The sequence below is a fragment of the Equus przewalskii genome, chromosome 15 (assembly GCF_037783145.1).
Source record: "Equus przewalskii isolate Varuska chromosome 15, EquPr2, whole genome shotgun sequence".
Lineage (NCBI taxonomy): Eukaryota > Metazoa > Chordata > Mammalia > Perissodactyla > Equidae > Equus > Equus przewalskii.
In genome coordinates, this window is record NC_091845.1 from 2,793,534 (window position 1) to 2,819,136 (window position 25,603).

General features: G+C 42.9%; 1 protein-coding gene across 2 annotated transcripts in view; it reads left to right on the top strand.

Moving 5' to 3' along the window:
• The window catches only part of RAB7A (RAB7A, member RAS oncogene family), a 53,440-nt gene extending 28,221 nt beyond the window's left edge, over window positions 1-25,219 (top strand). For both annotated transcript variants that reach the window (XM_070574580.1, XM_070574581.1), the window contains 5 exons: window positions 6,935-6,995; window positions 9,240-9,366; window positions 17,616-17,834; window positions 19,459-19,587; window positions 23,779-25,219. In XM_070574580.1, coding sequence (XP_070430681.1) covers window positions 6,943-6,995; window positions 9,240-9,366; window positions 17,616-17,834; window positions 19,459-19,587; window positions 23,779-23,874 — 624 coding nt within the window. In that variant the 5' untranslated portion in view covers window positions 6,935-6,942 and the 3' untranslated portion in view covers window positions 23,875-25,219. The remainder of the gene's footprint in view (window positions 1-6,934; window positions 6,996-9,239; window positions 9,367-17,615; window positions 17,835-19,458; window positions 19,588-23,778) is intronic.
• The last annotated feature ends 384 nt before the right edge of the window (window positions 25,220-25,603 follow it).

Consider the following 25,603-nt stretch of genomic DNA (forward strand, 5'->3'; position numbering starts at 1 on the left):
GATGCTTCTAGCCTCAGATTTCTGTGGTGGCAAAACGGTCTTGCCTTCCCTTCAACCAGAGGCTCATTATCACAGATAACCAGAGATGATTATCAAGCTTTAATCTGGGCTACATTTGCCATGAAAGTTTGTCAAATGTATTTTTATTAATGACAATAACTATACATTCTTTATTTTTTTCTTAGAGATATTCCTAGTTTGTTAAAGTATGAATTGCAGTTACAGTTTTTATCATGGAAAAATCTCAAATATGTACAAAAGTAGTGAGAACAGTTTTATGAACCCCCATGCACCCATCCCTCAGCCTCAGCAACTTGTGCCAGTCTTGTTTTGTCTATGCACTCCATCTCACCCTCTGGATTATTGTGAAGCATTAAATGTCTTTTTGGTCTTGGTGATCAACTCAATGTAGTGGCTGGGGTGAAGGTGTTTGTAATCAGTCTTGGGCTTCAGTCTCACATCTCAATATTTTTAGAAACCTGGTGACTTCCTATTAGCTTCTGTTTCCTCATCTGCTACGTTAAAATTCAACCTTATGGACTTTTTGTGAGGAATAAATGAATGACCTCAGGAAAGTCTATAGTGCCTGGCACAGGGTGCTTTCAGTAAGTGGTGTTTATTTCTTGCTGTTTCGTGGGCTGTGCTGTTCCACTGTTCAGGCCCTAATCTGATTCCTCAGTTTGCAAAGTTAAAAAAAAGAGTCTGCCTACAGACAGACACTACTGTTTAGCTTGATGACCAGCACAGTAGTATTTTATGATTTCAAATGCCTTCCCAGTCTCTCCCCTGTAACCTTCTCCAAACCTTATCAGCAAATGTTGCTTGTCTACCTCACTCTCAGCCTTGAAGTTCGTCAGTTTTGAGGGCAGGATAACTGCTGGGTCTCGTCTAATGGTCGGGTACAGAGCGTGAAATCTTGGAAGAACATGGGATGGAGATGTTTCGTGCTGGTTAAGGTTTGTAATGGTACTTCGGAATCTGCTCAAAGCCTGCTACTTCTGAAATCTGTGTTGTCCCCATAGTCTTCCTTCCCAATGCTCTGTTTAGACCATGTGTGCAATAAATCACATTCTACTAGGTTAAATAGGCAAAGACCATCAGACAACTGAGAGAGATGTGGTTGAAATGTTTGGCTCTACTAATCTAAGTAATGCGCATGGAACTGGTTGACCCTCTTATATGATTAACAGTGATTTGTACTAATGATAGCTGGGGTATGGTGACATGGAAATACTGGTGCATGTGGACATAAAGCTGTTCTAGAAAGTAATTTGTCTGTGTATTTCAAAGGCCTTTAAAATATTTGTACTATTCAGCTGAGTAATAACACGTTTGCGAGTCTGATCAGATTATGCTGACAGATTTATACATAGGTTCATCTCATTATAATTAAAAATAACCATATGGTTAACAACAAGGGAAGGAGTGGGATTATCCATATGCTGAAATGTCATGCAACCTTAACATTAATTCATGGGAAGATATTTAATGTAGAAAAAACCAGATGCAAAGTTAGACAGTATGATCTCAACCATTTGAAGGAAAACTGGAAAGATCTGTACCCTGATGCTAATAGTGATTATTTCTAAGAGGTGGAATTGTGGGTGTCTTTTTCTCTTTGCTTCATTCTTTTGTACCTTTCTGAATTTTCTACAGTTCAGTATTTTAATAAGGTGGGGGAGGAGCAGGGACAGAGTAGCAGAAAAGTCAACTGTGGTTAAGATCTGGCTGTTACAGGTCGGCAGCTTGGAAACACCAAGCAAGTAAGAATGTTAAAAGACTATAGAAAATCAATTGGTTTCACTGTCCCAGTCTTGTTGAACCTTTAGATTTGTTCAGATATTTATTTTGTATCAGGCACACATGTGAATCAGAACAGTGGTTATTGACCTCAGTCAGTGGTTTCCAAACCTGGTGTGAGTGCCTGTCAGAGGGAACTTTTTAAAATGCCTAATCGAGGACTGATTCCCAGCCCTGGTGAACCAGAATCCTCTTTTCACTGAGAGCTGGTGTTGCAGAATGGCGTAATGGTTAAGTGTTGGGGCCTGGGCTGACACACCTGATAATTCCAGCTCTGCCGCTTAATTACTTTGTGACATTGGACACGGTAACACCTGGTTCAGTGTCATTCCCTGCGTTTTACGTTGTTGTCTTGACGGCTTTGCAAACACTTTGCTTTCAACTCCTTGATACTACACCTGCCTAGAGTCTCACCTCTACGTGAGAATAGTCATTGTGTGTTTCTGATCACCATTACAGGATGGTTCTTTCTCCAAGAGCCAGGCTTTGAAATGGCCCTCTGACCCCCCACTTCCTACCCTATTCTGCTCCGCTCATTTTTCCCACAGCAGCCTTTTGTTCTCATTGCCCTCCCCTGACCATTCTCTGTCAGGCCCTTTCTGACCTCACTGACCCTGCCCAGCCCAGATCCTCGAACAGTGTTTTCCTGAACTTTTTACCTGCTTGTGATTTCCTTCTTGTGTCTACCTTTATGACCAGTTGGCTTCTCTGCTTCAGAGATGAGGAAAGCGATAACTCCAGACTAATGGAGGAAAATTCTAGGTTTGGTTTGTTACACGAGAAATATTACACTTGAGGGAAAGAATCGATTCAGCATATGGAATACTGTTAGTGTTTGCTCCAAAAAATGCTTGTTTTTCCAAGGAACTCATTCCAGAGCACACGGATGGGGTTTGGTTTGATAGCAGAAGGAAGGAAATGTGTTCTGAAAGTACCTTATTCTTGACAGGTTTGAGCAGGTAGTCGTATGTAACCGGATTAATGGATGTTACCTAAAATGTTCATTTCCAAGGAACATAGGGGTTAGAGATCTTGTAGAAGTCTTTCTTCCTTTCTGCTCTGCCTGCTTCAGTTTCTCCTGTAAAAGGAAATGGTTTGTGCATTTCTAACTTTGCAGGATTTAAAAAATAATTTCAGTCCTCAGAAATCCGTGAAGGTGGTGATGAAAATGGGTAACAGAAAGCAGAAACTGCCAGTGGAAATTTCAAAGCCACTGCTGCTTGGGCAGTTTCTTGTGGCAAAAGTTGTGTTGAAGTTTTGTTTTGTTTGTTTTCTTAGCTCTTTTCTAGAAACAAGTGTCCCATTCTTGATCCTGAAGAACAGTAAGTACAAAAACATAGCTCGTAACTTTTGCCAGTCTAAAGCCATCAGTGATCAAGGTCCTGGTGAAACTAGATGTGAGATTCCTTCAGATCCGCTGTTGTGTACCATTTGCAACAACCGTTGAATCTTTAGCAAGCCCTAAGTGAAGAGAAAAATCTGCATTCACGTGTAATTTGTCTTCCTGATGAACAAGAAATATTTTTGTAATCAGAAAACTTATTTGAAAAATCAACAGATTAACATTTTTCTTGAAAATTGAATTCACTTTTTCCATTTTGGTAAAGATAACGTACTCCTGTAAAGGTCTCAATAAGTGAGTATAAAGAAAACAAAACCATTTGTAATGCCACCACCCAGGAAAAACCTGTAAATATTGTGCATATCCCTTTCAACTTCATGCATAGACATTTTTGCATTTAAATCTTACATTTAAATCTGCTTGGGGAATCTGTTTTAGAAGATAAGGTGTAGGGATCTTAATTCTCACTGAATTTTTCTGGCTCCCAATGCTTAATGAATTGTTCATCCTTTTGCTGCTGAATTTTATAATGATGTATTTGTCCAAGTTGTTCATTTCTGGAGTCTTTTTCTGTTTAGTCTTACTCTTACCCCACACTGTTAATACTGTATTTTTATGTCATACTTTCTGAGACTGTTAAGGCAAGTGTCCTGTCATTACTCTGTTTTGGAAGGAATCGAAGGGACTCTTGTGCATTTACTTTTAAGAAAAAAGAATTGTTTTATCAAATTCAAAAAAAATCCTTGGAGTTGTTTAAATAGGGAAGAATTCATATCTTTACAGTAAGGCTTCCTATTGGAAATATCTCTTCTTTTATTCAGATTTTCTTTGTCTCAGTAAAACTTGTCATTTTTCTTGTTTAGGTCCTATGCTTAGGGTACTTCCAAGCTGTGTCCTCAGGTAGTTTCTGGGATTACTGTCACTGGAGTTTGCAGATGAGGAAACAAACTCACGGGCATCATGTTCTGTGCCCAAGAGGGTCACCCTGACAGATGGCCACAGGGGCATGCCTGTAGCCTGTGTGAGCAAAAACAAAAGGAAACAAACATGAAATCTGTCATGCAGGAGCAGGGAGGTTGAAGTGTATTTCTTGGGTTTTTTTTTTTTCTTCTCCACAAAGCCCCCCAGTACATAGTTGTGGGTCCTTCTGGATCTACTATGTGGGACATCGCCTCAGCATGGCTTGATGAGCGGTGCCATGTCCACACCCGGGATCTGAACTGGTGAAACCCTAGCCCGCCGAATCACAATGTGTGGACTTAACCACTCGGCCACAGGGCCGGCCCCTGTTTTTTCCTAATATTATTAAATAATACTTGGTATACCGATGAAACTTCCTAAACCAAGTTATGGAAATCACTTTTCCCATTCTCAAAATCAATGACTTTCTTAAATATTCTTTCAGAATTTCTTTGCAGAGCTCCTCATCTTCTTTTCATCTCTTTCCTTAATTTGACCTTCTTTGAATTTGAAACTTGTCCCAACTGTTATAAACTGATCTCTAGCCCAAAATGTAGTACCAGACCTTGGGATGAACTCTTAAACCTTGGTCAGGGCGGTCCCTGGAGACGAAGGTGAGGCTCTGGGACTCCACAGATAACTGGTGATTTGGGGTATACCTCTCACTACTGATGGGGGGAAAAAACCTAGATATGATGGAATACTAAAGGAAACGGGCTTTGCACAACTCCAGCTCATCTTATACTTCCCCCTAACTAGCATTTGTAGGAGTTTTATAGACAAGCTGAGATAAGGGGTCTCCATGGACTAGCCATGGGCGCAAGACTTTGGGCAGTGAGACACCTTGACCCTTGGGGTAGGTCATGAGGCCTGATTTAAGTGCCTGGGTGAACTGCCTCTAGTCTGGCTCCTGTTCCCACACTGTTTCTGAAGCCATGGAAAATGCCACTTTGCGGAGCACAGGGCTCATTATCCAATCCTTCCCTCCGGGGCAGGGGTCAGCTCTAATATTTCCTTTCAGTTTGTGTTCTTTCGTGCAATACCACCTGTTGAAAGAGAACAGTTGACAGCCAAGCATCTGGAAACAGGGAAGTGTAGCTTAATTACCTCACCTAGGCCCTGTGACTTACTGGTTCTCTGATTGCCTTTTGGACTCTGTGTTCTATTATTTATTCATCTCTCTATTTGGCACATGTTCAAAAGATAGCAACCAACATTTACTAACCACTTACTCTGTTCAAGTCACTGTCCTGAGCATTTAACACTAAGGCCTCACATCATACTTAGGATATAAGAACTATTAGCTGTATACCCCTATCCCAACAGAGAGGTTAAATGACTTGCTCAGGGTCACACAGCTAATAACAAAATGGAAAAGGCAGAATAATAATCTGGATAGTCTGGGATCATTATTTGCATGCGTAAGTCACACCTGCTGTAGGCGGTACTGTCAGTCTCAGCCTTCAGGAAGCTAGGCGGCTAAAGAAACTGAAAGCTTTTCTGAGGGGCCAGCCCCGTGGCATAGTGGTTAAATTTGGCATGCTCTGCTTCGGTGGCCCAGGTTCATGGCTTTGGATCCCCGGTACAGACCTACACCACTCATCAGCTGTGCTGTAGTGGTGACCCACATATAAAGTGAAGGAAGATTGGCACAGATGTTAGCTCAGGGCTAATCTTCCTCAGCAAAAAACAAAAACAAAACATAGCTTTTCTGAGACCCAATCTTGATTGTCTTGTTCACTCAAACTGTAGAATACTGGTAAGCTTTATTGAACCCACTTCGTTACCTACTTTGTTTATGTATAAACACTTATTTTCTTCAGCTCCATTGAAGGCAGGAATTGGATATCAATCCTTGACTTGTTACTCTTAGTCTCCTGCCTTGGCTGTTTCAGTGTTCGCTGAGGATAATGGGCCAAAGCTAGGAGTTCTCAGAAGGCATAGGTGTCATTTTTGAGGGTGCTCACATTCAGTCTTGAATTCCTGATTCTAGAGGAGAACGCATGCCTCCTCACTGGGGATTCCAACTGTCTGAGGAGGAGCACTCCTCCAGCAGTCTTTAGATACGTCTCTAACATCGGGCTCCGGAGTTTAGGACTCCTGCTTTTCTGAATGCTGCTCATTTTCTGAAAGTCAACTGAGTCAGGCTCTGGGGACTGAGAGGTAATTAAGACAGGAGCCCTGTCTCGATAAGTAAATAGGCCACGGCATGGCAAGTTGTAGAAGAGAGTTGAGCAAAGATTAGGCATCTCACATATTGTCTGGTCAAGGGTGGGGAAGGCTGCCTGGAAGGTTTTCTGGAAAAAGGTGGTCCCAAGAGCTGCAAAGTCAAGTCAAGTATTATTCACGTACTAATCCAATATTTGGTAATTTTCTACTTGGCACAGGAGATGCAGTGGGGAATATAATACATAAAAATGTGAAGTAGTCGTAAGTGCTCTAAAGAAAAAGAAGGCAGAGGAAAGGGATAGAGAGCAAATAGGGAGAGGGTATGCTACTTTAGGTGAAGTGATCACCTCTCTGAGGAAGTGGTATTTGAGCAAAGGTCTGGATGAAGCAGGACTGAGCTGTTAAGTTGGAGCATTAATCCAAATTGATCCAACATCCGAGGGGCAGGATACCCCTGCCATACTATTTTCCCTAGCTCTTGGGTCCAGAGTTCTAATGAGTCATACTGCTTTCTTTCAAGGCCCCCTGTGTAGTAGGGAAATAGCTAGCAGGAAGGCTCAGGCCACAGTGCTCCTGGGTCTCCTTAGATGTTTGTGCCGAGGGAGCTGGTTCACCTAGGTAGTTCCCATCCCACTCACAGTGCTTTCTCTTTTCTTCTTTCAGTTTGAAGGATGACCTCTAGGAAGAAAGTGTTACTGAAGGTTATCATCTTGGGAGATTCTGGGTAAGTGTTTCTCATAAATTAGAGCTAACAGATTGGCTTGGATTTGAACTTCACCTCCTTGGTGCCCATGCCCTCCATGCTGACATTTGCCACTTCTCTAATAGCAGTGGCATGAGGACCATAGGTCTTCCTGCTGTTTCAGCGTACAGCAGAAATTTGAATGATCCCTTGTTATGTAACCCCTGTTCTCTAATTTTGGCATGATTTGGGGAAAAGGGTGGCTGTTTGAATCAACTAATAATGGACAATTTCATGGAATCCCTTTTCTCCAAGCTAGTTAGACTAGGGAAGATTTGTTGCCATTGGCATCATGCCTATTAAATGAGGTTTGGGATATACCTTGCAGTATCTTTCTACTGCTGTGCCTGATTTGGGCCTATATTCCAAGGAGCCTGGGACTGGAGAACTGGGTTCTTTTTTTAAAATTATGTTATTGAGGTTGTATTGTCTCATAACATTGTGTAAATTTTAGGTGTACATCACTATATTTCAGTTTCTGTATAGACTGCATCATGTTTACCACCAATAGTGTAGTTTTTATCCGTTGCCATACATTTATGCCCCTTTGCCCCTTTTGCCCTCCCCCCACTCCCTTCCCCTCTGGTAACCACTAATCTGTTCTCCTTATCTGTATGTTTATCTTCCACATGTGAGTGAAATCATACAGTGTTTGTCTTTCTCTGTCCAGTTTATTTCACTTAGCGTAATACCCTCAAGGTCCATCCATGTTGTTGCAAATGGCATGATTTTGTCTTTTTTATGGCTGTAGTATTCCATTATATATATATATACACACCACATCTTGTTTATCCATTCATCGGTTGTTGGGCACTTGGGTTGCTTCCATGTCTTGGCTGTTGTGAATATTGCTGTAGTGAACATAGGGGTGCGTGAATCTCTTTGAATTGTTGATTTCATGTTCTCTGGATAAATACCCAGTAGTGGGATAGCTGGAGAGATCTGGGTTTTGATCCTACATCTGCCACTAACCAAGTAACTAACTGTTTAGTAGCTATTAAGATTCTGTGGGAAGTTTTTTATTTTAGACTTGACATCTGAAGTGACCTGTGAAAGCTTAGACCGACTGGAGGCTGTGTATGTTTAAAAATAAATAAATAATAATAATAAATGCAGAGGTACCTCCTTATTCAAAACTTCCCTGCCCTTCCTTTAAAAAGGTGGTCATTTTTCTCCTCTGCCTGGTCTTTTAATCACCTGAGGAGCCTTTTAAAAGTTAATGTTTGCCCAGACCAGGGTAGGGCCTAATTGGCAGTACTTAAATACTCTCCTCCCTCCCCTCCCCCTACCCTCCCCCTCTACTATTCTGTCACACTCACACCCTCTCTCCTGCTGATTCTGGTGTGCTGCCAGGATTGAGATGGACTACTTTCAGCCCTTTGATACCCAAACTTGCCTGAAAAGAATCACCAGGCTCTTGTTCAATTACAAATTTTCTAACCTGTCCCCTGGAAATTCCGATTAAGGTGTCTTGGGTGGGAGAACCCTACCTTAGGTTATATCTGTACTTCTAGGTCCTCTGCATATAAAAGTGAATGTGTTCCTTTGCGGGAAAGAAAGGTGATATTATTGGCTATGAGGAAAGTTTTTGCATTATCTTCGGTCTGCTCTAACTAACCTCATCACCAAAAAATCACAAATTGTCTCTTGCTGAGTTTTCTTACTGGAAAACAGCTCTAGAGGAGCGTACCTTGAGGTAGATTCTGATTTGGAGGAAATATTGGTGCTTTCTCTGCTTCAGATTTTAAACTTTGAAGCAGCAGGTTGACTGACTGGTGTATATGTCTCCTCGAAGCCAGTGGCTTCCTCTTGCTATTACTTTTTTGGACTGAATAGCAGCCACTAAATGGAAAGACACCCAAGGTGGCAGAGATATTTTTAGAATAGTAGAGTGACCTTACTGCTGAAGCTTCTTTTAGAAGAAGAGTATTTTCTGGCATCCTTTTGGAAGGAAAAAAAATAATACTAGGTTCTGTCATCTAAGTAGCCTGTAGCAAAACTTGTAAGCAGCTTTTCAACATCTGGTTCACATCTGTGCCCTGTATTTATCATAGGAGAAAGTATAACGTCAAGTGAGTAATGCTGGGAAGTTTGCTGGCACTGCCCTCTGTTGTGACGGCAGTTCCTTGTTTTCCTTCAAGATAGGTGGGTTCCTTCAGAATTGCAAGTGTCAGAATCAATTTTCAGTCCCATCTTAGTTGACTTGTGGTTTTTCTGCAATTTCAGAGTCGGTAAGACATCACTCATGAACCAGTATGTGAACAAGAAATTCAGTAATCAGTACAAAGCCACAATAGGAGCAGACTTTCTTACAAAGGAGGTGATGGTGGATGACAGACTAGTTACAATGCAGGTAAGCACACATCTCAACTTGCCAACTAAGCCTTGTTAGTTCATTCAGTCTTGACTTGTTTTTTGTGCATAGACATTTTCCCTCCCTGGTCTTCAAATCCCACTGTTATATTCGTAGATAATTGTCTACAATTAAGATTGCCAGATAATACAAGACATCAAGTATGTCCCAGGTATTGCATGAGACATACTAAAAATTTTTCATTGTTTTTTTAAAGTTCAAATTTAACTGGACTTGCTATTTTTTGTTGTTTTTTGCTAAATTTGGCAACTTATAGATCTCTGTCTTGTCTCCAAACTGTCTCTAACTCGTCTCTTTCTTAATATCCTTACCTCGTGCTTTAAACCAAAAAAATCTGTGTCTCTCCCCTAGGTTCTCACAGTAGCTCTTAAAGTAGTTTCCTTATTTTTCTAGCTGCTTTTAATCTGTCCTGTCTATAGCTGCCCACATTGTGTTTCTATTAAACCAATCGGTTTTTTTTTTCAGGTATCAGCTTAATCTTTCAAAGGCTTCCCTTTCAACATTTAGGATAAAATAGAGATTCCTTTATATGGCTTTTGGAAAGCCTTCACGTTCTGGCTATAGACTATTCTTCCCCTTTTTTTGTTGAAGAAGATTGTCCCTGAGCTAACATCTATGCCACTCTTCCCCTGTTTGTTATGTGGGACTCCTCCACAGCCTGGCTTGAGCAGTGTGTAGGTCTGTGTCCAGGACTGGAACCCGTGAACCCCAGGCCACTGAAGCAGAGCGTGCGAACTTAACTCCTGTGCCACCGGGCCAGCCCCTATTCTTCACTTTTTTGTCTCCTGCCAGTCCTTCTAAATCATGTGCTGCTCTTACAAACTGTGCTTGCACATGACTGCTTCCAGTAAGGCCCCTTTCTCACGTCTGCACCCATCCCAAAGTCTCCAACTTTTAGCCCAAATTTTGTCTTTTGCAACTCCTACCTCCACAGTAGTTCCTTTTTATATTAAATGTTCCTTTTATATTAAAACATTTCAATGATACAGGTTACAGGTATAAATTTTTACATGTGTTCACCTCGAGCTGTGACATGCTCCCAGAGGATAAGGGCTCTTGATAACTTCCTTGACTCACATGTCTAGGATGGAGCTAATATGGATCTCCCTTCCCCACCTCCCCAACGCATACACATAGAGATGTTCAAAATAAGTCAAACTTGAGAGAAAAGGAAGTTTCCAGATTACAGGAAAGAAGAGGGAACTGAAAGCTAGTGATAAGCTCAGGGGCTCCTACCGTGGTGATTTGTGATTTTATAACAGGGACTAGAGTTTTATCACTCATCAGAGGCAGGAGATGTGACTGCACAAAGTAGGGGAGCTAGAACTGAGAATCCCTTTGGAGACACACATGCACACACACACACACACACACACACTTGTCTAGGACTTTGGAAAGACGTGAAAACAGGACCAAATACCTCAACCCAAGGAGTAGCAAAGCTAAGTATAGGCTTGGGACTTTGCCCCTTTGCCTCCTTGTTGCAAAATCTCAGTCCCACTATGCTCACGAGTAGATTCTGAGTTTATACTCTGCATGGTACTGAAATCTTTGTCTGGACAAATTTGACGTAAACCTCTGTCACTCCTGGCCAAGACAAAGGTGAGACTACTCTACAGGGGCATTTAACAACCTCTGGTCTGAAGATGATCTCATAGCCACAGGAGGAAATAGTGTACCACAAAAGATGCTCACAATGACTAGACGTTTTTGAAAAAGGAACAGAAACCATAATGAAAAGGAACACTGTAAAAAAATGAGGATATGGAAAACTTAGAACTTCAAGAAGTGAAAAAATAGTCACTGAAATAAAACTAAATGAACAGTTAAACTACAGATTAAACACAGCAGAAGAAAAGAATAAACTGTAAGAATTGAGCAGATTACCTCAAAGAAAACTAAAAAATGCAGGACATCAAGAAGCAATATCGGGCTGGCTCTGTGGCCGAGTGGTTAAGTTTGCGAGCTCCACTTTGGCGGCCCGGGGTTTTGCTGGTTCGGATCCTGGGCGCGGACATGGCACCGCTCATCAGGCCGTGCTGAGGCAGCGTCCCACATGCCACAACCAGAAGGACCTACACCTAGAATACACAACTATGTACTGGGGGCTTTGGGGAGAAGAAGAAAGAAGATTGGCAACAGATGTTAGCTCAGGTGCCAATCTTTTAAAAATATAAAAAGCAAAATCATAAGAGCAACTAGAGAGAAAAGATACTACTTGTGAAGGAACAACAGACAGATGAGTTCTCAGGAGCAAAAGAAGACAGAAGGAGATGAAATACTTTCAGGGTGCTAGGGGTAAAATACCCCCTGAGGATTTTACATGTGCACCAACCAGACTAAAGCTGCTTTCTGTACCAGGAGAAACAGAACTATAGGGTGAAGCTGTAGTTTCGATAGCCATGTGGCCTGATTCAGAAGTCAGAGCCCAGCCCCTTCTGGGTTGGGGGCCATCGTATAATAGAGCACCACATGCATTATTAAGCGGGGACCCTGAATTGCTGCCCTCTGGAGGAAACCCTGTCTGGGGAACTACAGGATGCTGAGTGGAGTCTGGAAAGAGAAGGTGTTCTTGAGAGGTTAAAACAAAAGGCTGGCCCTTGTGCTTTTGTAGCCAATTTCAGACTGGAAATAAAGGAAAACCATCATCTCTGGACAAAAGATCCTCATCCTAGATCTTGAGGAAGCCTCATATATTTTTCAAAGGCTTTTAGCAGCTTTGCAGTGAAAAATAAAACAGATAGGAAAATAAGTCCAAGAACCAATGGAAACCTCCATGGTAGTTCAGAGTATTTTATATTTAAAGAAATAGGACAGTCTTATGTATCTGCAGAGAAGAAAAAGGCAGTATAGGTTAATAGAACTTCTAAAATTGAAATACAATAACCAAAATTTGGAAATTCATTGAATGTTTTTAGCAGCAGGTAGGATATACCAGAAAAGTGCTGAAAGGAAGAATAGTGGGAAATATGAAAGAGGTGAAAACAGGATTCAGTGAGTGGGTGGGGCCTACTTTTAATCAATCTCAGAAGAGGGAGAATAGATAGAATATTTGCTGAGAATTTTCTAGAACTGGTGTGGCTCCAATCCACAGATTCAGGAAGACCAAATTCCAAGGCCAATTAAAAAAATCTACATGAATCGAAATGAAATTTCAAAGAAAAGGGGAAAGAAACTTGGGGGAAAAGATGACCTTGAAAGGAGTAGCAATGAGGCTGACGACTCGCGACAATAACAGTGGAAATCAATAGGCAGTGGAATATAATCTGAAAGAAACTGTCAGCCAAGAATTCTCTGCCTACTGAAAATATCCTCCAAGAGTCAAAGCATACATCCTTAAGTTCTAATGGTGAAAGTTCTAAAGGATGTTCTTCAGGCAGAAGGAAACTGATTTTATTTGGAAAGCTCTGAGATAAGAAAATAAACTGAGATAAATTTTAATAATATGCCTGTAGCTATTTTTAGAATTATGATCCTAATATTAAGAGTATGTAACTTCTGGGGCCAGACCCGGGGCCGAATGTTATGTTCACATGCTCTGCTTCAGCAGCCCAGGGTTTTGCTGGTTCGGATCCTGGGCACAGACCTAGCACCGCTCATCAGGCCATGCTGAGGTGGCGTTCCACGTAGCACAACTGGAAGGACCTGCAACTAGAATATACAGCTATGTACTGGTGGGCTTTGGGGAGAAGAAGAAGGAAAAAAAAGAAAAGATTGGCAACAGATGTTAGCTCAGGTGCCAATCTTAAAAAAAAAAATATGTAACTTTCAAGCTAGTATAAGGAAGCCAGCTTGGAACTATGTAATTTAACGTGTAGGGGAAGATAGTGACTGTTGTGGGCTTTTTAAATTCCTTATATTTTTCAGGAGGAAGCTGGAAATTAATTAATATTAAACATTAGATGGCGTCAAGTATGCCTGAAAAATTTAAAGGTAACCTATTATGAAGCCATAGTAACTTAAACAGTGTGATATTGTTACAGAGGCAAAGATCTACAGGGCACACCCAGACACTGAGTAGAGAGGTGGCTTTGCAGAAGAGTGGAGAAAGGAGGTGTTACACAATAAAGGGGGCTGGGCCAGTGGCTTCCCATTCGGGTGGAGAGTAGCAAGAGGGTTCAAGACTGGAATGGAAAAATACAAAATTGAAAACTTGAAAAATGAAAATAGAGGGGCTGGCCCGGTGGCATAGTGGTTAAGTTTGTGCAGTCTGGTTCAGCGGCCCAGGGTTCACAGGTTTGAATCCTGGGCATGGACATACACACCGCTCATCAAGCCATGGTGTGGTGGTGTCCCACATAGAAGAAATAGAGTCAATGGATGTTAACTCAGGGCCAGTCTTCCTTACTAAGGAAACAAAAAGAAAATAGAGAAATTTTTTACCTTAGACATTTAAAATAGAGAAAGCACAAATCATAAAGATTGATAGTAGACCACATTAAATTAAACATCTCAATATAAGATTCTCAAATAACAAAAATCAAACCACAGACCAGGAGAAAATGTTGATAATGCATAGTAGTATCCAGTCAGCAGACAACCTAGTAGATAACTGGGCGAAAGATGTCAACAGGCACTTCTCAGCGGAAACCTTAAATGTTCAGTGGATTAACTTGAGAGTATGGCATTGCAGCCTTATGTATAGTAATGAAAAACTACAAATAACTCAGATCACCAGGGAATGAACTGTGGTATGTTAGGACGTTGGAACACCATATAGATGTTAACTGTTGGAAAACAAAAAGAGCAAGTTGCAAAGAGATAGACAGGATCCTACTGTTCATGTGAGACAGATCTTCAGGAGTCTTACTTCCAGGGAGGACGGAAAGGGAATGCTATGAGGAAGGGTTAAATCTTATTCCTTAGAGAAGAAAACCCAAAACCTGATGTTAAGATTTGTCACATTGGGGTGGGAGGATAGCTATATGGGTGTATTTTGAATGTAGAAAATATTTCAATTAAAATATTAAAAATTTTTAAAGATCACAGTCAGCCATGGGAATGTGCTTTTCGAAGTTTGAAGTTAAATTAAATTTTGGAAATGTGCTAAGAATAACCCTAAATTTTTCAGCTTTGCTTTTTAATTCCTTACTTTGCCTTCTTTGTGTGTCTGAGTTCCAAATACCCATTGGTTCCACCCAAGAGTAATAAAGTTCTTATATAGTTGTACTCTCGGATTTCTATCCTAAAGAAGCAATCTGAAATATAGAAAAGGCTCTATATGTTAATGTTCATTACTGAGTTACTTATAATTTTGGGAAATTGGCAGCAATATTTTTTTTTAATTTTTTTTTAAACTTTTAAAAATTTTAAAAAATTTTTTTAAAAAACTGAATGAAATGGTTTGCTGAATTTGCTTTCTGACTTTATTGGGCAACAGTAATGATGTGAGCTGTTGCCAGAGAGAGTGCTGTGGTGTTTTGTGGCAGAGAGGAGTGACATGGGAGAGCATGTGGAGGGATGTCTGGTGTAAGATTTCAGCTACATAAAACCCTACAACATGAACACCTAAAATAAGATATGAGCTAATGAAGCTGGTCTCTGTGTGGGAGGATGCCAAGCCTTTTGCTTTACTTAGTCAAATGTTTACATAGTAACAATGTTACTTGTCTAATGGAGATTTTTTCCAAATTTATCCACACCTAGATTTAAGTTTTGGTTTTAAATTTTTCTTTCCTACTTTCTCTCTCTCTCTCTCTTTTTTTTTTTTTTGAGGAAGATCAGCTCTAAGCTAACTGCTGCCAATCCTCCTCTTTTTGCTGAGGAACACTGACCCTGAGCTAACATCCATGCCCATCTTCCTCTACTTTATACGTGGGATGCCTACCACAGCATGGCTTTTGCCAAGCAGTGCCATGCCTGCACCTGGGATCCAAACCAGGGAACCCCGGGCCGCCGAGAAGCGGAACATGTGAACTTAGCCACTGGGCCAGCCCCGCCTACTTTCTCTTTATAGGAGTAGTTGTCTGTTTCTACTTTCCTTATTGTATGAGTGAATTCTTGATTTCCCCCTCCACCTTGGTCCCCTTTGGAAGGCTCATTTTTCTGCTCAAGGAGATAGGTATTCCGTGTAGGATGTTGGAAAACTGGAAAAGCACAAAGGTGAACATTGCCAGCAGCCCCTCTAGTAGCTATCCAGTGGTCTCCATTATGTACTTTGCTTATTGTATTGGGGTCAGGGCAGCCTTTAGTCCCCTACCCTGCCGAGAGGCAGGGAGAAGCGTTGGCCTGGAGTTTGTTTTATTGCCCTTCACCCTTACATCTAAGCCATTATCACTTCCTTATGGTTTTGAGTGGCTGCTTCCTTTACCCAGTGGTCTGAGCGCTTCTATGCTACATGCGGCCGTTCATGACAGCCCCCTAACTCCACTCCTCAGTGAGGGCTGACCTCCCATGGTCACTAGGACATGTCCTATCTCAGAACATTTCTTCCTAGAATGATTAATGCGTTTATTGGTTGGAGTTTCCTGGGAACAGAGTGGGCAGCCAAGGTTGGGCTCCCTGCTGCCAGATGTGTGACCGAGAGTCAGGTCAATCATGTCATCACGTACTGATTGCAGAGGGCCACGTACATCGAAGGCAAAGGCTTAGGTGGGCTTCTCAGAGCTGCCCTCATAAGAGTAATCCTTGGGTTCTTGGGAATTACTATTCACCAAAAATTGAGGTGTGCACTCTGTCCAGTACTGTTGGTAACCTCAGTAGCCTCCTTCCGCTGTGCCGTTAGCCTGGGCTGTTCTTGGCCCAGCAGCGAGCCCGAGTCTAACCCGTATGGTCCTACTGCTTCATTGGCGCTTCTTTAAGGAGTTCTACTGCTGCCGTTTCCAGCCTTCCTGACAATATTTCAGTTCTGGCTCTGCCTCTGTTTGCCACAGTGTCACTTGAGCCAGTCCCCAAGAGTAGGCCAACTGTGTGGATTTGCATATTATGTTTTAGGACTCCTTTTGGAGAACATCTTGGGGAGGTATTGTGGGGTTTGACACATCAGGACCTTTGTTTACCTTGGAAGTATTAAAGAAATAGGAATCCCGTCATACTGCCCTGTCTTCCTTGATTGCCTTTGTGCATACCTACTTTTTCTAACTAAGCATCATACTCTTTTTTTGTATAATGAGGCTCTTCCTACCTGAACCGGGAGCTCAGTCTGTGGATGGCCTAAGTGCGGTTGATGTGTTCCCCAAGCGTTCTGGATCACAAGGAGAAAGGACTGACTGCCTGAGAAGGACTTCACCTTGAAGTGAAGCTCAGCCATCCTTCCAGCAAAATCTGGTTCTGGAGATAAAACTATAGTGGCTGAGTCCATATTCCGTTTTGGTCCATACCCCAGGCTTTGGGGATAGTTGACTGGCAGTTTGGACTTAAAGTTGGACTTTATTTGGGTTATGAGGATGGTCCAGCCTCTCATGTTCTGAAGCTAAGTGGTTTCCCTGCAGACAGACAGTGGATTCAACAATTGAAGACCCGTTTCAGCTGCAAGTGACTGCATGCTGCTTCTGACCTAGGCCCTCTCTTAAACCAGTGGGCTTGCTGGGGTGCGGAGCCGTGCCTCAAAACACTGGTCATCTCTCCAGGCTGCCCAAAGTGGCCCTGTTAGGGATGTAGGGTAATGAGGAAGTCCATCTTTGTTCTTGAGCTTAGTATGGCAATGAATAAGGGGAAGTTCTTTGAGCTGGTCACTGGTACCTGGTGTTCTTTTGATTAAAAGCTGACTTTGATCTATACTCTAGAGTCTGTTCTCTTTCCTTTTCTCTCTGTCAACGTTTTTTGTTTGTTTTTTAATTGAGGTATAATATAAAACATACTGATTTCTTTTTAAACTTTATATACAGTAAAGTATGTAGATTGAAATGTATAGTTCAGTGAGTAATCACCTCCGTATATTTTCATCACCCCCAGAAAGTTCCCAGAGTATGTAAATCTCAAGTTTACAGCACAAATTTTACATAAATATCTACCCACGTGACCACCACTTGGATTAAAAAATTTGGATAAAATTTGGAGAAAAAAATTTTCTAGCACCCCAGAGTTCGGACTCAGTGTCGCCCCTCAGAGACAGCCACACTCACACATGCTGTTGGTCAGGGTTGTTTTGGATCTCTGGTGCTGAAATCTGCTTCCTGAACTCTGAAGTCGCTTGTCTCTGGGTGGCCCCATAATCCAGCCCATTTCCTCTGGCATCCCCCCACTCCTGGTGCTCTGTCCCCAAGGAATAAATGTTTTGTCTCTTGTAGATCTGGGACACGGCAGGACAGGAACGGTTCCAGTCTCTTGGTGTGGCCTTCTACAGAGGTGCAGACTGCTGTGTTCTGGTATTTGATGTGACTGCCCCCAACACGTTCAAAACTCTTGATAGCTGGAGAGATGAGTTTCTCATCCAGGCCAGTCCCCGGGATCCTGAAAACTTCCCCTTTGTTGTATTGGGAAACAAGATTGACCTCGAGAACAGACAAGTAAGTGCTAAACATGCTAGGATTCACAAATTGTGGAGGCTTATGAACCTCTCCTTGTTTAGGTTATGGCTGCTGAATCATAGAAGGGGCCTCCCTTTAAAAGTAGCTGCTAAGTTTGGGATGACAGGTGCTGTTTTTAGCTTTGATTGATAAAAAGCCATGTGCCTCAAGGACCAATACCCAGTATGTCTGTATGTGTGTGCCCCCATGCAGGGGACGGGGAAGGGACAACTGACCAGTTACCTGCCCAGCCCTTGGAATAGGGCCTTGCTCCCTAACCTAGTAAAGGCATGCCATCTTAGCTTCCTCTGTGGCAAAACATGGGCAGTGAAAGTCTGTAGTGGTATTCCCTTGGAAATTATGCCAACAGAGTAGCAGGTCTGTGTTTTGAGGAGTTACCTGTACTGGCCATCCCTCTTGGTTCCAGTGAAGTGATTTGAATCTTGGGGCTATGTGGTATTCTGCATTTTGCTCTTTCGGATTTAAAGGCAGACATGTATTTACACCCTGGCTCATGCACTCTTAATTTGGGAATACTTCTTAGAGTCTGAATTTTCACTCATGTAACAAGAATACTCTGGGATCAGATGACAGTGCACCCATGTGTCTTGGCACCCAGGAGGAGTTGGGAGGTGGTGACTTTCTGGTTGGCCCATTGTTATTTTCCTCTCCTGTGACAGACTTCTGCTTCTAAGATGCCTTGTGAATTGGGAGAGTTCTGTGCTAAGCCTGGAACGTCTCTGGAAGGTACATAGGGGACTCTGAACTACCTTCGGGCCAGCTGCCTTTGAGGACCAGGGCCCAGGAGACCTGGTTTTAATCCTCGTGCTGCCCCTAGCTGGCTGTGACTTTGAACCATGCCTTTGCTTTCTGAGCATTGGTTCTCTTTTTGCATTTAAAAGGAGGGACTTAGATTTTGTCATTCTCAAGTGCTCTCTCAGCACCTCAGGAGCCTGCCTGGATCTCCATGTGTGCAGAAGATTGCTTTGGGCTTTGAGTAAAGTTGCTCTAGCATTTCTTTTGGGAATATAGACTCTTAATTAGAGTTAGGTTTATTTCTGATCATTGATCTCTTTCTTCCTTTTCTAAGTGACTGAGTCTGTCCTTGTGCCTGAAAATGGGCTAGGAGTAGGGGAAGGAATTAGGATATGAGGGGTGAGGATGTCGGTGAGAGTTGCAGAATTCTGTGGCACTTGAGTGTGTGGCACAAGTGACATAATATTAACATTAATTGGGAACGGACTGCCAACCTTAAGACCAAGCTGCCAGGCGTTTCCTGGGCTGGGACCTCCTAGGTCCCTAAAGAGACAATTCGTTTCTTCCTGGGCTGGCTTCTTAGTGCCTTCACAAGCTGCTTTTAAGCATAGATAAGGGTCAGAAGCTATGGGTTGTGGGCAGAGAAAGTGCTTTGAGTTAGAATCCTAGCTATACTACTGTAGCCAGCGGGGTGACCTTGGACAGGCCGGCAGGTCTCTCCCTCACTCCCTGCACACCCTCATCCCCCAGGTCTGCTCCCTCACCTGTGCTACCTGGAGGCTAGGGATGGCGATCCTTCCTGGGAAGGATTGAGTCAGTGCTAGCTGCTGCTGCTATGAGTACATATGCGCCCTGCTTCTTCTTCCAGGTGGCCACAAAGCGGGCACAGGCCTGGTGCTACAGCAAAAACAACATTCCCTACTTCGAGACCAGTGCCAAGGAGGCCATCAACGTGGAGCAGGCGTTCCAGACGATTGCACGGAATGCACTTAAACAGGTGGGTCTCTGGCAGCTGTCTGGCTCCCCCTGGTGATTGACCATCAACCCAGCCCTTGCCTGGCTTCCTTGTTCTTCTTTCCTACCTGACTCTTTTTCTTTGCAGCCAGAAGAAACCTGTATGTTTATCTGGGAAGGTAATGACATGTTCTCCTTAAAGCTTCTATATATTCCACTTGTTTGTGAATATCCTAAAGGATGCAGGGACAGTGAAGACTTTAGCTGAAGCCAGCCTTGTTTGACTGGGCATGCTCTTATTCTTCCTGCATGCTATTAGGAGATGAGGCCACTAGGAGGCCTTTGGTCAGATTGCTCCTTCTATTTAAGGAGGGGAATTCGAATGTCAGCTCTGCTACCCATCATTAGATCTAGTTTTTTATCATATCTGAGCTTCGTCTCTTCATCTGTAAAATGTGAATACCTGCTTTGCAGGGTGGTTGTGAAGATTGCATGGGATGGGCTTACTTTTGTTGTTCTCATAAATGGTTATATTTCATCGCTAGAAAGGTGAACCAGAAGCTCTGGGAATCGTATTCCTTGAATAAAGTTTTCCTACATTTTCTTTCTTGTTTGTGTTGTTTACTCAACTATTCCCAGAAAAAAACCATTACTTCTTGTTGGCATGTGCAAGTTGAAGGTGCTTTTGATTTCTCAGCTGTGTTAGGTTTGGTGGAGTTAAGGCAGGTGATGAGGCATCGTCAGATGTCTGTGGTAGTCAGACACAGTGGGGCAGAGGAGGTCAGAGGTAGGTGCACGTCAGAGGATGCAGAGAACATTTGAGGGAGTACATGGTGGCTGTAAAGGGCAAGGCAGGCTCTCCTAAGTCCAGGAAGCTGGGTTTATAAAAGGCGGCAGTTCTTAGCAGGACTGGGCGTCTGGACTTGTGGGCAGGGAGATAATTTGGAATGGATTGTTTCAAGGACTGGAGGCTGCACTGAGTGTTCCATAACAAAACGGTAAGTCCTAATCAGTGAGGAATTGGTCCACCCCAAATGCCAGGAGAGTCCCTGCTGAGAAACGTTGACACAGTGGGAAGGAACTGACCAGGATGCAGACTTAAGGCCCTTTTGGCTCCCCTTCCCCTCTTCCTTTAGCCTACCCGCATACCTAGATTAATAATGTAGTGCGTTTTTCCTGATGTTCGTGTAATTGCATGTGAATCTAAATATGTACAGGGAGTTGTTTTCCACCAGTTCCCCGTTGACTGACATCACTGTTGGAGTTTTTCTCTCTGAACATTGCTGTGCCTGCAGCCTTATTATAATGCTTTTATTTCTGCGAGCTAGCCTCTTAGGAGTAAGATTGTTAGATTGGAACATTTGTGTATTTTTAAGAGATGGTGCCAGGTCACTCTCCCCAAGGGCAGCGCTACTTAGTTCCTTCCAGCAATGTGAGTTTTCTTTCTCTTACCTCCCTACCAGCAAGCAGCAGGCATCATCTGTAACTCCACTCACGCTCTTGCCAGTCCTTGGTTTTTCTCTGTTGCAGACAGCCGGGACATAGCACTTGCCTGGGCACCTGTCAGTTCTCATGAGCTCTTTGTGAGTTGAAATTAACTTCACCTGTATTGCAAGTGATTTTTCCAACTCTGCTGTGTTTTTATATATATCCTTTGGCCATAGAAAAAGAATAGTTTTTTAGTCGGGTATGTCATTTTAAATTTCCAGCTTTCCTGTGTCTAAAGTGGGTGTTGTCTCATTCAGATGGAATGTATTTCGGCTTATGGCAGGAAATAGGGACTCACCTAATTCTTTCAGAGGGATAGCCACTTGTTTCAAATGTTAGTAGCTAGCTGTTAAATAGCGTTTTCCCACTGGATTGAAACATGACCTTTGTTGTATTAAATGTTCACTTAATTGGAATCTATTTCTGGTCTCCCCAGTCTGTTCTGGCATCTGGGTGTTTCTTGCCTGGACCATCTTGATTTGAGACTGCCTTTATAATATGATCTGACCTCTAATAAGGCAAGTCTCCCCTCATTAGTCCTGTTGGTATTTTTTTCTTGGCTATTTTGGTGCTTTTTCCATTTACACTAAGAATTTTGTTCCACTTCCACCTTTTTCTTTGCTCACCCTCCCCCAAAATAAACCTCATTGAGATTCTGATTGGAATTACATTATAGCTGTTTTACTGTGTGCTCTGGGTACCCTAACAAAAGGCCACAGACTGGGCGGCTTAAACAACAGACTTGTATTTTCTCTCAGTTCTGGAGGCCAGAAGTCCATAATGAAGGTGCCAGCAAATTCCGTTTCTGGTGAGGACTCGTCTGCCTTACAGACTGCTGCCTTTTCCGTGCGACCTCCGTGGCCTCTCCTCTCTGTGCACACACACAGGTGGATTGGGGGTGGGGAGAGAAGGAGAGAGCCAGATCGCTCTGATGTCTCATCTTACAAGGACACACTAATCCTGTCAGATCTGGGGCCCACCCTTATGAATTCATTTAAGCTTAATTACTTTCTTAATCCGAATACCACCACACTGGGGCTTGGGACTTCAACAGACGAATTTTGGAGGAACACAAACATTCAGTCCATAACAGCTGCTATTTTAGGCCTTGTGTTATATCCTTCAGTAATATTTTAGAATTTTTCACATCCTTTGCCTTTCATATTAAATGTATTCCTAGATGCTGGCGAGAGTGTAAAATGGTACAGCCACGTTGGAAAACAGGCAGTTCCTCAAAAACTTAAACATAGAGTTATCATATGACCCAACAATTCCACTCTAAGGTATATACCCAAGAGAAATGAAAACAGGTTTACACAGAAACTTGTACACAAATGTTCATAACATCGTTATTCGTAATAGCCAAAAAGTGGAAACAACCAAAATGTACATCAAATGAAATGTCCAAAATAGACCAATCTATTAAGACAGAAAGTAGGTAAGTGGGTTGCCAAGGGCTCAGGGTGTCAGATGGGGATGGGGAGTGACTGCCACTGGGGGTGCAGGGTTTCTTTTTGGGATGATGATTGTGTTCTGGAATTAGATAGTGGTGATGGTTGCCCATTTTGGTGAATATATTTAAAAAAAAACTAGAATTGTACACTCTATGGTATACCTCAATGAAGCTTTTATTTTTTAAAATATGTATTACTAGAGGTTTTTACTTTTATAGCTATTGTGAATGGAACAGTTTTTCCTAGAGAACTTTTAATGAATAGAAACATTCCCTGCTTGGGGCCGGCCCGGTGGCAAAGCAGTTAAGTTCACGCGTTCCGCTTCAGCGGCCCGGGGTTCGCCGGTTTGGTTCCTGGGTGCAGACATGGCACCACTTGGCAAAGCCATGCTGTGGTAGGTGTCCCACATATAAAGTAGAGGAAGATGGGCACAGATGTGAGCTCAGGGCCAGTCTTCCTCAGCAAAAAGAGGAGGATTGGCAATAGTTAGCTCAAGGCTAATCTTCCTCAAAAAAAACGAAAAGAAACATTCCCTGCTTTATCTCCAAATCCTAGAACAGTTCCTGGCACATAGGTGCCCACTGTTTCAGAGACAAATTATTTTTCTCTGCCAGGAAGTAGAAAGCTGCTCCTCCCTAGCAACACGTTAATTCAGCAGTAAGTCCCACTGAACCAACCACTGTCCATCTCCTGTGATCTCTGCCCACAGGTGGTGATAACATTCATTCACAACTGGTTTTTAAGCATGTGGCATTTGGAGACCAAACTCGCCTAAACTTTTGGAAGAAAAAGAAAATAGGCCTTAGGTCCAGAAAAATGAGTGGCAAAAAGGGAAGTGGAGGAATGTTTGGGACTGAGAGGGCAGCTAGCATTCAGCTCCAGCCCACTGTTGCCTTGTGGAAATGCTAAGAGTTGCTCAAAATCCAGGCCTGTTAAAGTCTGATTTCTTTTTAAGTGTTGGCAACTGTATGGACCATACAAAAAGCGTATGTGATCTGGCTGTGGTCCCCAAGCCACCAGATTGCGATCTGACGGAGAGCGTGAGTCAGTTTCTGTCCTGACTGCTCAGTGTGATTGCTGCTCTTCCTGCTGAATTTGTCTCTTCACATTAGCCTGGAGTTACCACAAAACCTGTCTTCCTCTTACTTGGCCTCTAAGGGTCAAGCACCTTCTGCCAGAGCCCTCCCTTCACTGCCACGGCTGTTCCGCAGCCCCACTAAGGGCCAGAGCTGAGCACGGGAATTCCCCTGTGCACTGAGTAACAAACCTCTCTCTCTCTCCTCCCTGCCCAGGAAACGGAGGTGGAGCTATACAATGAATTCCCTGAACCCATCAAACTGGACAAGAATGACCGGGCCAAGGCCCCGGGAGAAGGCTGCAGCTGCTGAAGGAGCAGTGAGAGCAGAGCACAGAGTCCTTCACAAACCAAGAACACACTTAGGCCTTCCAACACAAGCCCCCTCTACTCTTCCAAACAGAACATAAAGTGATCTCTCATATCCAGCTGCCAAAAAAACCCACCAAACACTCACCCCCTCCACACACACCACACACACACACACACACACACACACACACACAACACACATCTGACACAAGCAGACAGACTCCAGCCCTGGCCTGTGATGGCTCCAGTGGGGTCTGCCCATCCACCACATCAGCCCTGGTATGGCAGCAGGATGTGCCAGCTGTAGAAATCGTTCTGGTGTGGATTCAGCATCGGAAGCTTTTTCTTTTTGTCCACTGGAGAGAGAGAACTGTTTACAGTTAATCTGTGTCTAATTAGTTTTCTGATTTTTTTTAATGGTCTTGTGGTCTTTTTACCCCCACCCCCACTCCACCCCTCCCCCTCCTCCTGTGAAGGCTACCACTTGGGAAGGCTGGTGCCCCATGCTTCATCACAGGCTCACACCCGGTCTGTTCAGGCTGAGTTTTGTATGTATCTGTTAATGCTTGTTACTTTTAACTAATCAGATCTTTTTACAGTATCCATTTATTATGTAATGCTTCTTAGAAAAGAATCTTATAGTACATGTTAATATATGCAACCAATTAAAATGTATAAATTAGTGTAAGAAATTCTTGGATTATGTGTTTAAGTCCTGTAATGCAGGCATGTAAGATGGAGGGTTGAACCCTGTCTGGATTGCAGAGTGTTAGCAACTCAGAATTCAGAAATCCAGCTTGAGGCAGTATTCTGTACAGTAGACACAAGAATTACATACGCCTTTTATCAAAGACTTAAGAGCCAAAAAGCTTTTCATCTCTCCAGGAGGAAAACTGTCTAGTTCCCTTCTGTAACTGAATTTGGATGGATAAATGGCTGTTCTTTCAGAAATTAAAATTCTCACTTTTCCTTTTTTTTGCTCCACACTTCTAAACTCCCCCATTAGATCAGTATCCCACTTATAAGAGGGAGAGGAAAATCCTAACAGATCTGTCCTAGTGATTTTACCTTTGTTCTAGAAGGCGCTCCTTTCAGGTTGTGGTATCCTTAGGTTAGCAAACCTTTTTCTCCTTTTCCCCACCAACGCCCCTCTTGCCCATCATAATTAACCTGTTTCTTTGGTATGGAACCCTGGCAGTTCTGCCCCCTCCCTAGGATCTGCCCCTGCATTGTAGCTTGCTTAACGGAGCACTTCCCCTTTTTCCAAAGGTCTACATTCTAGGGTGTGGGCCAAGTTCTTCTGTAAAGAGATGAACGTGATGCCAATAAAATGTAACAAGAACAAAGATGATCTGCCTTTGCCCTGTCTTTTTTTTCCTTCTTCCAGATCCTTGGCTCAGGAGAGACCATGTTAGCTAATCATAGCCAGTACTTTCCCAAGCAGCAGTACGCTCCCTGACAGGGCACACGTGGTGCCTGAGGCACAAAGGCCTTCTCATATCCAGCCCTGTACCACCTGTCCCTAGTTTGTTTTTGGTTTTTGTTTTTTTAATCACAGTATTGGGGAGTGCGGACCTTGAATGGAGAAAACATTGTCCCTTTAGAAGAGCACCCACAAACTGCTGGTGACCTCTGGACCGTGCACAGCCTTCAGGTGTGAGTGTAACTTAGCCTTAGTTTTAGTTTTGTTTTTTAATTGACATAGTTGCTAATACTTAAGATACCAGATA